The sequence below is a fragment of the Tamandua tetradactyla genome, chromosome 11 (assembly GCF_023851605.1).
Source record: "Tamandua tetradactyla isolate mTamTet1 chromosome 11, mTamTet1.pri, whole genome shotgun sequence".
Taxonomy (NCBI): Eukaryota; Metazoa; Chordata; class Mammalia; order Pilosa; family Myrmecophagidae; genus Tamandua; species Tamandua tetradactyla.
This window is the reverse complement of record NC_135337.1, coordinates 83,103,659-83,117,978: the sequence shown is the minus strand read 5'-3', so window position 1 is coordinate 83,117,978 and position 14,320 is coordinate 83,103,659. Positions and strand designations below refer to the sequence as shown.

General features: G+C 42.2%; 1 protein-coding gene across 1 annotated transcript; it reads right to left on the bottom strand.

The window, feature by feature from the left end:
* Positions 1-8,563: 8,563 nt before the first annotated feature.
* On the bottom strand, positions 8,564-9,911 carry OR1M1 (olfactory receptor family 1 subfamily M member 1). The gene has a single exon (XM_077119560.1). It carries the CDS (start codon positions 9,816-9,818, stop codon positions 8,877-8,879), a length of 942 nt encoding a protein of 313 aa, XP_076975675.1. The 5' UTR covers positions 9,819-9,911; the 3' UTR covers positions 8,564-8,876.
* Between the last annotated feature and the right edge of the window lie 4,409 nt (positions 9,912-14,320).

The following is a 14,320-nucleotide window of genomic DNA, read 5'->3' as shown; positions in this document are numbered from 1 at the left end:
GTTCACTTGCCTTGTGGGGTTTCAGAACAGTTGTTTCAGACAGTTCCTGCCTGATTAAAAGTCGTTTTCTTGGAAGGACTGGGTCTTGGAGCTCCTTCTGTCACCATCTTTTCACAATCCTCTCCAATTTAAATCATAAATAATTACAATGAAGCAAAATTATAAATTCTTTCCTTTGATTGTAGTAACCTTATTTCAAGGATTCAATGACCACATGGAGCTAGGAGAAGCCACACAGAATAATGCAGCTCTGATCATGAGGTGGGGAATTTTGGATGCAGTTAATAAGGAGACTCATTAGATCTTGATGGACCAAAAGAGGATAAATTCCAATGAGTGCTGTTGAATTAAAAAGTGTGTATGCCCTCCCCCTGTCTACGTGAGACATGTCTCCCAAGGGTGTGGACTTTCCCAGCAACGTGGGACAGAAATCCTAGAATGAGCGGAGACTCAGCATCAAGGGATTGAGAAAACCTTCTTGACCAAAAGGGGGAAGAGAGAAATGAGACAAAGTGTCAATGGCTGAGAGATTCCAAACAGAGTCAAGAGGCTATCCTGGAGGTTATTCTTACACATTAAATAGATATCACCTTGTTAGCCAAGATGCAATGGAGAGGCTGGAAGGAACTGCCTGAAAATGTAGAGCTGTGTTCCAGTAGCCATGTTTCTTGATGATGATTGTATAATGATACAGCTTTCACCATGTGACTGTGTGATTGTGAAAACCTTGTGTCTGATGTTCCTTATATCTTCCTTGTCAACAGACAAGTAGAACATATGGAATAAAAATAAATTATAGGGGGAACAAATGTTAAAATAAATTTAGTTTGAAATGCTAGTGATCAACGAAAGGGAGGGGTAAGGGATACGGTATGTATAAATTTTTTTTGTTTTTGTTTTATTTCTTTTTCTGAATAGATGCGAATATTCCAAGAAATGCTCATGATGAGGAATATGCAACTATGTGATGATATTGTAAATTACTGATTTTATATGTAGAACGGAATGTTCAAAATAGGAATGTTTGCATTTGTTAGGGGTTTTTTGGTATTCAAAAAAAAGATAAATACATAAAATAAAAAGCACGTATGGGGGAGAGGGTGGAGTGGCCAACATGGTTGATGAGATTCTATTGAAACAAAACAAAACAAATACCTTCCCCTTACCTTTATGTGTGTGTGTGTGTGTGTGTTTGCATGGAAAATGCTCAGAAAGATCAAGTACATTGATAGGTTTGGACCCCGAACAAGGGGCAAAATAACAGAAGCCATGACCTAGAACATTCATTTCTGCTCTACCTCACCTGGCCCAGAAACTCCCCCACCGACCCCTGGACCAACAGCTCAAAGTCTTCTCCTATCGAAACAGGCTCCCTCCCTCCTCCGAGCCAACTGCTCAAGGTCCTCTCCTGTCGCTTGCCTGCCAAAACCTCGTGGCACTTATCACCCTGCCTAGTTCCCCAGATATAACAGATTCTCCATTGTCCTCCCCAGGCAGGCTGAAGTTTGACTTCAGGCTCCCACCATGATGGTGCCTGAATAAATTCTTTTGCTTGTGATCAGTTTGTTTCTGGACTTTCTTTGAACCTAAGGATCAATATTTTGGTTGTCTCAGGAAGTAGAGGAAGAGAGGGGGACTTGAACATTTTCCTAAATACATCTCAGTATTAATTGGATACATCTCGGGCAATCAATTCAGCCATTGATTAATTAATTCAGCCATTCAACAAACATATATTCCATACCTATTATGGGCTAGGTCGCTGGCATGAGGGAACTCCTTGTCCCAGCTCAAATGATCCCATTGTCCAATTATCAGGGATTTGCAATTGGGCGGTTAAACACTGGCATCTTTAAAACTTGAATTATATAAACTTATGATTAAATACATTATATTAAAAAGGAAAGTAGTAAATACTCAAAAACACATCACTTCACAATTATATGACTGCATTTTGTCATTTTCTGTGATCTAGAGGCTAAATCTGTTATATTTTTAGGGTGGGAATACAATGCTGAGCTACTGTACATCTCCCCCCAACTCTTCATGTCACGTTGGTACCTTTAAATCAGCCACGATGGGAATATTTACATCCTGGGAACTGGCAAACACTACAAATAAGGCAAACACGATGAAACTGGCAAACCCTTCCCCAAGAGCTGATCGTTCAATATTTATTTGCAAACCTGGACCAGGTTCTGCAGTAGAATAGGAGACAAGACACATCAGATCTTTGCTCTCGTGATACTTATGCTTGGGGAATAAAACAAACCAACAGTTCCTTTTAAAACTCATTTATTTATGAATTCCTGAACTTCAGAGATTCTGTTTCCATCTCTGATAACTTTCTAGACAGTAACCCTGCAATTTCTAGCCTCTGCATCCACGTGTGCTACTTCCTCTGCCTGGAATACTCTCTCTACATCCCAGCCTCCTTCCTGACCCATTTCACTGAAAGACGAAGCCGTCCATTGGCAGTTCTGTAGGTCTAATGGGCACTGAGAACATAGCAATGAGCACGACAGAAGTCTCAGTGATGTCTGGATTAGCAGGGAAATCTGACATTTAACAAATTCTTAAGTCATGCATCAATGACGCCAGAGACAGGCACCCTGATGGAGGCATGGCTGGTCTGGGACGCCTTCGACAAGCAGGTCTTCTAAATTCAGGGTTGAATTGCCGGAGAAGGCTGGGGGAAGAGTGGTGGGCAAGTGTTCTAGTTTGCTGGCTGCTGGAATGCAATGTACCAGGAATGCAAGGCTTTCAAAAGGGGGGATTTAATAAGTTTCAAGTCAACAGTTTTTAGTTTCTAGGTGGAAATGTCTCAATTAAAACAAGTCTACAGAAATGTCCAATCAAAGGCATCCAGGGAAAGATACCTTGGTTCAAGAAGGCCGATGAAGTTCAGGGTTTCTCTCAGTTGGAAGAGCACATGGCGAACACGATGTCATCTGCTATTTTTCTCTCCTGGCTTTGTTTCATGAAGCTCCCTGGGAGGCATTTTCCTTCTTCATCTCCAAAGGTTGCTCTCTGCTTTGTGGTGCTGCAGCATTCTCTCATCTCTCTGAATCTCCTCACATTCTCAAAAATGTTTCCTCTTTTATAAGATTCCAGTAAACTAATCAGGACCCACCCGAATGAGTGAAGACACATCTTCACCTAATCCAGCTTAACAAACACTCCTGACTGAGTCACATTTCCAGGGAGATGATCTAATTACAGATTCAAACATACAGTACTGAATAGGGATTAGAAGGAAGGACTGGATTTATAAAATGGGATTAGGATTAAAACATGGCTTTTCTAGGGTACATACATCCTTTCAAACCAGCATGGCAAGCTTCCAACTCCCAATGGTGGAGATTTCCAGGACTTACAGTCCTGGTTCCACTTTCTAAAACTGAAGACTGCCCTCTCCTTTGTGACAATTTCCTTACTGTGGCTGGTGTCAACTCCAGTGTAATGCTTTGACCCACCCACTCGTGTGTAATTTATGCATGTCTCCCTGCTTTCATTGTTCTTTTCTCCCTCTACTCCCTCCATCCTCCAGCACCCTTCAGTACCCAGGGGTCTTAATCATTGTTGGGAACTGCTCCAATTTTCTGACAATTATAAGCAAACAGATCATTATTTAGCTCTGTTAACATGCTCCAATCTTTATTGATTCTCTGATTCTTTGAGCATGCCAACATGCTCTTCCCCCTAAGCCTTTGCTTTGGGTGTTCCCTCTGCCTGGATACAGCTTCTGCCTGGAATGCGGCTCCTCTATATCCACACAGCTCCTTCCTCACTTTCTTCAGGTCTTTAATCAACTCTTTCTTTCTAATCTGAGAATTCCTTAACCCACTTTGTTTAAAACCAAAACCCTACCCACCCAAAAACTTGCACATGAATGTTCATTGCAACCTTATTTTTAATAGCCCCAAAGTGGAAATAAGTCAAATGCCCATCAACTAATGAATGAATGAATGAAATGTGGTGCATCCATATGATAGAGTCTAATAAATAAGAGTGACAAACTGATATATGCTACAACATGGATGAACCATGAAAACAGTATGCTAAGTGAGAGCAGCCAATCACAAAGATTTACATATTGAATGGTTCTGTTTATATGAAGTGTCTATAATAGGCAAACCCATCAACAGAAATTAGATTAATGTTTCCCTAGGCTAAGGAGAGGCAAGATTGGGGGAATGGTGAGTGACTGCTAATGATTATGGTGTTTCTCTTTGGGGTGTTAAAAATGATTTAAAATTCAATGGTTGTGCCATTTTGAATATACTGAAAACCATTGAATTGTACAATTTAAAAGGGTGAATGTATGATATATGAATTATATCTTAATAAAGTTGTTTAAAAGAAACTAAAACCTACCTCACACCCTTAGGGACTCTACTCTCTGTTATGGGTTCAATTTTATTCCCCTGCCCTCCCAAGGCCCCTGCCCCAAGGGATATGTTGAAATCCTAATCCCTAGAATCTGAGAGTGTCACTTTATGTGGAAGTAAGGTAATTGCAGATGTTATTAGTTATGATGGCGTCATACTGAGTAGGATGAGGCATTAATCCAATATGACCTGCATCCTTATAAGAAGGGAAGACATACAGAGACAGAGAAATAGAGAAGAGGATGTCCTATGAACAGAGAGGCAGAGACTGGACATAGAATCCCAAGGACTGTCAGCCACCACCAGAAGCTAGAAGAGGCAAGGAAAAATTCTTCCCTAGAGTCATCAGAGAGATAGCACGGTCCTTTAAACACCTTCATTAGAGATTTCCAGCATCCGCAACTGTGAGAGAATACCTTTCTATTGTTTAAGCCACCCCGTTTGTGGTGATTCATTACAGCAGTTCAGGGAAACTAATACCTGTTCTACTTTGCTGACGCCAAGGACTTGATCACTTTCTCACATCTTCTTTAGTTTACTTATTATTATATCATATGCTATAACCCTAGAATATTAGCTCCATGATGCAGGGATTTTTGTCGATCAGTTCCACCAGGAAGTACATCTTATCTTTAGGCCAAGAGAATAACTGTTATGGAAATTTTAAGTGACTGAAACATCCAATTACTCTGTCAATATTGTCTCTGCACCCTCTCCTTGGCCCTCTCCAAATCCTGCGCTGGTCTCCTTCCCTAGGGTAATGTAGACACTGTGTCTTGCTTGTCCAAAGGTTCTCCCTCTATTTGAAACTCCATCAATGGTTGTTGTTGTTTTTTTACATTTCGTTATGATTGCAATACCTCCCCCCCGAAAACAAAAGCCATAGGGACTTACCCCATCTGGACTCAGACAACCCCAGATATGAGTGGGATGTGAAGAAGGTATAAAGATTCGGTGAGACCTGGGGTTGGGGTGAAAATTTTACAACCCACTTAAGGCCACTTTCCAACCCGTTCCCAGTGTGTCCCAACTCGGGAAGCCCTAGAGCTGTTGGGTTTGTGGCTCACCTGTGGGGAAGGGGCAGAGATTAAGGCGGGGTAAGGAACCAGATTTAGCAGATTTTCAGTTCTTTTAGAAGGAGTGAGGTTTCCTCCTATGTGCTTCTGCTGTCCCCATGTGTCTCCATGTTGTACTGCAGCATGCCCTGGTCACTCTTCCTGGGCAGCCCTTAGGTTTGAAAATGCTCCTGACATTGCAGGACACCACAGGCCAGTCTACGTGGACAGATGTCAGCTGGAAGCATGTTGGCACGGTTGGATGCTTCCACATGGGTCTCAGTGACCCCACGTTTTGATATTCACTCCTTGGTGTAATCCCCCCTCACATGATTTTGGACTGAACCTATGACTACTTCCAACAAACAGAAAACAGTAAGTCATGGGAAGTCACTTCTGATATTAGGTTATAAAAAGACTGAGACTTCTCTCCCTCTGCCCCTCCCTCCCTCTCTCTCTCCCTTCTATGGAGAGGTTGATTCCTTGAGGGACTCATGCCTTTGATCAATAGCCAAGAAGGAACAGAGAACTTCTCACAACCCCACAACCATGTAAGTGAGCTTGAAAACAGATGCTCCATCCTCAGGCAAGTCTTGGGGTGATCACAGCTCTACTGACACTTTGATTTCAGCCTTATGAGAGACTCTGAGCCAGAGGCACTCAGCTAAGTCATGCCCAGAATCCTGATCTGCAGAAACTGAGATAATCAATGTTTCTTGTTTTAAATCAAGTTATATGTTGGACTATAAAGCTTGAAGTATTTATTCCAAGATTGGAAAGAGAACTAATCTAAATGTAAAAGACACAGACAATTCCTTGAAACTTATTTAAATGCGAACTTCTTTTCTGAGTTTTCATGTGCAGTTCTCTCTGTCTGGCACATTGTCTCCACACTCACCCCTTCATGAGGATACTTCCTTCTTGACAAGAAGTCATCATTCAGAAGTCACTGTCTCAGAGGGGCCCTTCAAACTTCCAGGTGAAAGCATTTCAACCTTCCCCCCCAGTCACTCCATAACATCACCTGTGTTCAGACTTTTAATTTCCCATCATCTGTAATCAGCTTCTTCATTTGTGCATGTCTTTGTGTAGTATCCATTTTCCTTTTGGACTGGGAATGGTTTTATAAATTTTATTGTTTTTATTATTTTTAATTTTTTTAAATGGGGTCATGACCTTCTTGCCTTTTTTTATAATGAATTTATTTTTTTACATGAGCAGGCACTGGGAATCGAACCCAGGTCCTCTGGCATGGCAGGCAAACGTTCTTGCCTGCTGAGCCACCGTGACCCACCCAATTTTATTGTTTTTAATTAGCATCAGTAAAATGAACTTTTTCAATGTACAGAGCTAGGAATTTCATTCCTATTCATGGGGTGAATCAGGTTATGGAATCCAAAATAGGACACAGAATAATTCCATCACTCCTGACATTCCTTCCGGCTACGTCTTTTTCGTCATAGGGAAGGGGGTTTTGTGTCTCTTTATTACCACTCTATCCTTAATCCTTGGCAGAAAATAGGTATTTGGTAAATATCTGCAGAATGAATGAATGAATGAAACAAATGTTGATGCCAAAAATGATTGAAGATGATAACGTGAGCTCTACCAAGGCAAATCTCTCTTGGAATTGTGGTCTTTATTTCTTAACATAAAGCAAAATGAGATTGTTCGGTTGACCGAAATCTTTAGAGAATTTTATTGATATGGGAGCATTTCTCATTCCATATGGAAGCAGTGGGAGCAAGGGTAAGAATGAGGGAAGAGAAGGGGAGGGGATTAAATTCGTGCCTCAGCTCAATCCAATCAGAGAAAGAGGTTTTCACAAAGATTCTGTGATCTTACAAGTTCTAACAATGCCCCAATTCTCTGACAATTCCTGCCCTCTCCCAAACATCATTGTCACTACTTTCATGTAACAATGGGGGAATGAAGGAAGTAGACAGGAGAGCTGTGTTCACTTTTCACTTAATTTCTGGCTATTCCAAAAAGTCATGACCAGGCTCATCTTTTTAAACTCTGGTTTTGATCTACCAGAATATCCATCAGAAAGTAGAACTTCTTCATCTTCCCTCTTGGGATCTTACTTATAGGGTGTTATAACAGGGACAGGTATGGAGGTCAGTTTTTCAACGGAAGAATTCTAATTTAATTATCTTTGGAGAAAATAACAAAAGAAAATTAGGTGTGTAATTATTCAAGGTCATTCTGCTTAAGACAGTGTCAGCTCTTTAGCACCATTTGAAAATTTCTGGCCCCTTCAGAGTCATTGGTCAATCCGTTAGTTGTAAACCTCTATATAAATATTAGGATTACTCCACAATAATTATAAATGTAGTATACTACCTTCATAGGGGATTGAGAATGGCTAAATGAGATAATGCAAGGAAAAGTAACATGGCATGTGGCACAAGATAAATAAGCAATGAATAGGGGTCACTTCTATTATAAGCAGTGTACTACTTATATGTATTACATATAAGCTGATTGAGACATGCTCCAGTTACTTCTGGTTTAGAGATTTGTGAGTCAGTTGATTGATATTTTCCCCTTTAGCTTTGAGCATATATGGCATCAAGTGATGAATCCTCTTTCTCTTAGTTCATGATCTGAATCTTTTTCTCTCCCTTCTCGCTTGTGCCTTGCACTTTTCCTTAGCGTATGTCATCTCACTCTGCCAGAAGACATGATTGGGGTGAGGGTGGGGAGGGGAGCATTGCATCCACATGCTCCATGACTTTATTCTAAGAACCAGATAGTTCTCTTGACTTCCAGGGAGTAAAGTCCAAACATTTAGCATCTAATGTGCTTCATGGCCTGGAAGTCCCCAAACTCGGATTTTCACTTCTCAAATGCATCTTTCTCTTTCTCTGTTCTTTCACCTTTTCATGTACTGTTTTCTAGTCTGAACATTCTTTCTCCTCATGTTAATCTGGACAACACCATCCTACTTAGGATTTTGACTCACCTCTCCCAGAAGCCTTCCTTGATCCTCTCCTTTGGGCTCTGTGGGATGTTCCTATTGCATCTTATTCTACCCCCTTCATGGTTTATATCCCATTCTATTGTAATTACATGTCCAATATCTGTTTCCCATACTCCAGTGTGAGCCTCAGATTGTGTCTGTTCTGCTCACTTAGTATCAAGCCCAGCATAGGTATTCAATGTATATATGTTGAGTTTTAAATAGATTCTGACTTAGGTTAGTCAAATATGGTTGGGCCAGAGAGATCTTTCTGAGAAGTCAGGTCTTTTATGAGATAGCCACTGAAAGTTTCAGTGATTCCAGTATTTGGGAAAATTGTTACAGAGCAATCTTGAGGTTTCCTTTACAAATGCTGAAATGCAAAATTCAATGAGGCTACTCTTCCAATTCATGCAATTCCAGTCTTTTTACCCCAAGACCCCAGATGTTCAGATGTCTTAACAGTCAGGAAGATGAGGTGGTTTTTCTGCTGACAAGATGCTTCAAGGCCCCTTTCAAGTCCCTGTTCCTCAAACTGTAAATAAAGGGGTTCAGCATTGGAGTGACCACAGTGTACATTACAGCAGAAGCTTTCTCCTTCACAGCTGTGCGGACAGATGAAGGACACAGGTAGACGGCAATGGTGGTGCCATAGAAGAGCGCAACCACAGAGAGGTGGGAACTGCAGGTGGAAAAGGCTTTCTTCCTGCCACCTGCGGAAGGCACCTTCACGATGGCCATGATAATGCGAGCGTAGGAGGCCAGGATGCAAATGAAAGGGGTGGCAATGACCATCCCCGCCACAATGAACACGAAGATCGTGTTCACGGAGGTGTCTATGCAAGAAAGCCGGAGAAGAGGCGTGAGGTCACAGAAGTAGTGAGGAATCTCATTGTTGCCACAGAAATCCAGGCGGGCCATCAGTAGGATGTGCGTGAGAGAGACGAAGCAGGAAAACACCCACGGGCCACCGACCAGCAGACTGCAGAGGCGTGGGCTCATGATGGTGGTATAGTGTAAGGGGTGGCATATGGCCACAAACCGGTCATAAGCCATCACAGCAATTAAGACACTGTCCATGATGCCAAAGAAATGGAAAAAGTACATTTGTGTCAAGCAGCAAGGATAAGAGATGGACTTGCTCCTGGTTTGGATGTTCACCAACATCTGGGGGATGGTGTTGGAGGCCAGGCAGAAATCCACCAAGGAGAGGTTAGCCAGGAAGAAGTACATAGGGGTGTGGAGGTGCAGGTCATAGCTGATGGCCAAGATGATCAGCAGGTTTCCCCCAGCTATGACCACGTACATGCAGAAGAACAGAGCAAAGAGGAGAGTTTCCTGCTCTGATTTCTCTGCAAGTCCTAGAAGGATGAATTCAGATGTGATGGTTTGGTTCTTCGTTTCCATGGAAGTGATTTCTCTGGGTGCTTTGAAAGATTAATTGACTTGAATGCAATGGAGGAAATTCTGGGAAGGTAGACCAGATGACATCCTATGTCTATGTCCAACCATTAGCATTGCTTGCCTGTGTGAAGCGAGATTGCAGGATGACTGGGTGGCTTATCCTTACTTACTGCTTATCTTGAGTTGCTGGGTTCTGTAAGGAAAGTTACTGCTGGAGTCAGAGTTCATTTTGATCAATCTCGTCTTACACAGGAACCTTTAGGCGTTGAGTGCTGGAGCCAGTTCACATTGATTCATGAGAGCAGATTGCTAAATTTTCAGTAATTTTGTTGATAAGTCATTGGTAGCTTACAATTGATAGTGGCGCTAGTCCTTACACCATGGAAATCATCAAATGTTATGAATGAGGGCTTTTATTTTCTTCCCCTGGAAAGATAGTTTTTACCATTTACCAGCACATCACTATCTTGAAGCATCTCTGGCTGGTGGTGCAAGCTCTAAACCCTGCCTGAAAATTTCCAGTGACAAGGCAGCATATGCCTTATATAAGTACCTCTCTACTGGGTTGAAACCTAAGACTTTTCTCACCTCTTCACCGTAAATTCTCCCTGTATTTCCCACACACACACAAATCAAAGTGGAATTTCCTCACCTGGCAATCCTTGAGAAGTATGCTGTCACATTTTTCCTATGCATTTTGTTACTGAGGCCAAAAGTTTCCAGTTCTTTCCATTGTTCCTTAAATGGAGTGATTGAAAGTCTAGGAAAATAAAGAAAGGATATCATGAGGCAGTTCACAGAAGAAACACAAACTGCCAATAAATATATGAAGTGCTATCTCAATCATACAAGTGAACAAGGAATTTCACAGTAGGAAATTTGGTCTATAATGACAAATATTTTTTAAAACTTGGGTAAAAAGGGGTCATTTTCATATACTGATTGTGGGAGCATGTGTGGCTACAATGTTTTGTGGAGGACTTTCTACCTAGCAAAATGTAAAATGCATGTATATTTTGAACCCAACATATCCACTTCCAGGGGTTTATATTACAGACCAACCCATAGCACTACTCACAAGTGTGCAAGGATATATGTAAGAGGAGATTCATTGCAGCCTTATTCATAATTGTGGAAGATGAAGAAATCCCAAATGTCCATCACCAGGACCTGTTAAAATAAGTCATGGTAAACAACTCTTTCTTACTAAAAGCTTTCAACAGCCTCTCCCCTGCCTATACTCTTCCTGGCACCTTACCCCATGCCCACCAATCCATTCACCTCCATTCGCTGGCCATCCTGACTTAAGAAGATCTCATACTCATATATTGATAGCAAACACTCATTGTGTTTATTCTGTCACGCACCATTCTAAATATATCAAAAATATTAACTCAATATTCAAAGTATGCTATAAAGTATGGTTGCAATGCATTAGGTCCATTTTCTATTAAAAAAAGACATAAACATACAAAAGTAACTTGACCAAGAACACACGGGTAGAAAGACTATTTTATTGCCTTCAGCCTACCTGTATCTGCACAAAATAATCGTATTGTAAGTTTCCCCCAATTAAAACCATAAGAGAAGGAACCATATCTTTCTTGCTTGCTGCTGTATCCCTTGTGCCAAGAATGAGTCTGGCATATAGTAGGTGCTTAATGAGCCTGTGGAATTATTAACAACGAAAAGATCCATTACGAGAAAATGTGAAGGTGTAAGTCTCTCTGGCAACATGGAACATGACTCCCATGTAAGAGACTGGACCTGGTATCATGCGATCGACATTGCCTACTTGATAAAAAGGGGGAAAAGAAATGTGAAATAAGGTATCAGTGGCTAGGAGATTTAAAAGAGAGTCAAGAGTCTATTCTGGAGGCTACTCTTATGCATATTTCAGCTAAATATTGCTCATTGCGATGGTATGCCAAGCCTCAATGAACAGTATTCCTGTAAACCCTAAAGAATATCCAGAACTCTATCTGAGACTCTATAAAAGTTTCACTCACTAAATTTATTTTTCAGAAACTTAAAACCTCCAGATGGTTTCTAGACCAGATAAGCCCTGAAACCCAAAGTTACCAGTCTCTCCAAGAACTTCAACTAGTCGCATCCTCCCCCATCCCATAATGTCAGCACCCCTTTTTAATATGCAGAAATTAAAATGGTCATTGCTCAAATATCCATAAAGATTGGGAGAAGGATCAAAAGAAAAGGAGGAATTGTAACAGAGAAGATGGGATTTAACACATGACTGTTGAATCATTTTATTGATATTTATTCTTAATCCCAAGTGTTTTAGAACAGCTAGAAGGAAATGTCTGAAATTGTGGAATTGTAACCCATACCATACTTTGAAATTTGTTCTATAACTACTTCTTAAAATGTACTTTGGGGTCCACCGGCCTGCCGAGCGGTGCCCACGCCCCGCAGCAGCAGACCCGCCCACCCTCCTCTCCCCTCTTTTGTCCGCCGGCCCGCCGCGCGGCGCCCACAACCCACAGCAGCAGACCCACCCTCCCTCCTCTCCCCTCTTCTGCCGTCACCGGCTCCTCCGCCACCAGCCTCAACAGCCTTGCCACCCTCACCTTTCCTCCTCCAGAACAGCTACTAGGGGAGTGGAGACAATACAGAGCAACTCCCGGAGCCACGACAGAGATCAAAGGGACGGCGTACCCCATCCTGGAACGGCTGACTATCTGGGAGAACCAGCTCCGGTGAGATCACCAAGGGGCACGGGCTTTCCTGGGTGGGACGGCAAGCGACCGGAGTCCCTCCCTTCCACCTTCCCAGGCCAGCTGGTAGAATTGGACAGGCGGTCCCTTTAGGCCGTGGTGGCTGGTGCCCCCACCACGCGAGGCCCCCCGGACCAACTGAGAGAGTTGGGTCGGAAATCCCCAGACTGCGGAGAACAGTGACCAGGGGATCCCTTCCAAACACGTGACTCCCCCGTCCGGCTGGGAACAGTGCACTCTCCCGGGCTGCGACAGCTGGCGCCCTCCCACCATGCTTGGCGCCCCGGGCCGACTAGCTAATTCGGCCGGACGCTCTCCTGTGCTGCGGCGGCCAGCGACCCTCCCCGCATTCAGAACCCCAGGCCGGCTGGTATTCTTCCAAGACGCTTCGGCTGCCGAACCTCCCCTACGGCGAGAATTTTCCAGAGTTAAAGGACCCACAGCAACTTTCACTGGTGGAACCCGTAGACAAACGTGTGCCACGAGCGCCACCTACTGGGCAGGAAAAGAAAAACAGAACCCAGAGATTGCACAGAAAACTCTTTCAACCTGTGGGGTCGAACACCCAGGGAAATCTGACTAAATGCCCAGACGCCAGCAGAAGATAACGGATCACGCTCAGAAAATTGAACATATGGCCCAGTCAAACGAACAAACCAATAGTTCAAATGAGATACAGGAGCTGAAACAACTAATGCTGAATATACGAACAGAAATGGAAAACCTCTTCAAAAACGAAATCGATAAATTGAGGGAGGACATGAAGAAGACATGGGCTGAACATAAAGAAGAAATAGAAAAACTGAAAAAACAAATCACAGAACTTATGGAAGTGAAAGATAAAGTAGAAAAGATGGAAAAAACAATGGATACCTACAATGACAGATTTAAAGAGACAGAAGATAGAATTAGTGATTTGGAGGATGAAACATCTGAATTCCAAAAAGAAACAGAAACTATCCAGAAAAGAATGGAAAAATTTGAACAAGGTATCAGGGAACTCAAGGACAATGTGAACCGTACAAATATACGTGTAGTGGGTGTCCCAGAAGGAGAAGAGAAGGGAAAAGGAGGAGAAAAACTAATGGAAGAAATTATCACTGAAAATTTCCCAACTCTTAGGAAAGACCTAAAATTACAGATCCAAGAAGTGCAGCGCACCCCAAAGAGATTAGACACAAATAGGCGTTCCCCAAGACACTTACTAGTTAGAATGTCAGAGGTCAAAGAGAAAGAGAGGATCTTGAAAGCAGCGAGAGAGAAGCAATCCATCACATACAAGGGAAACCCAATAAGACTATGTGTAGATTTCTCAGCAGAAACCATGGAAGCTAGAAGACAGTGGGATGATATATTTAAGTTACTAAAAGAGAAAAACTGCCAGCCAAGACTCCTATATCCAGCAAAATTGTCCTTCAAAAATGAGGGAGAAATTAAAACATTCTCAGACAAAAAGTCACTGAGAGAATTTGTGACCAAGAGACCAGCTCTGCAAGAAATACTAAAGGAAGCACTAGAGTCAGATACAAAAAGACAGAAGAGAGAGGCATGGAGAAAAGTGTAGAAAGAAGGAAAGTCAGATATGATATATATAATACAAAAGGCAAAATGGTAGAGGAAAATATTATCCAAACAGTAATAACTCTAAATGTTAATGGACTGAATTCCCCAATCAAAAGACATAGACTGGCAGAATGGATTAAAAAACAGGATCCTTCTATATGCTCTCTACAGGAAACACATCTTAGACCCAAAGATAAATATAGGTTG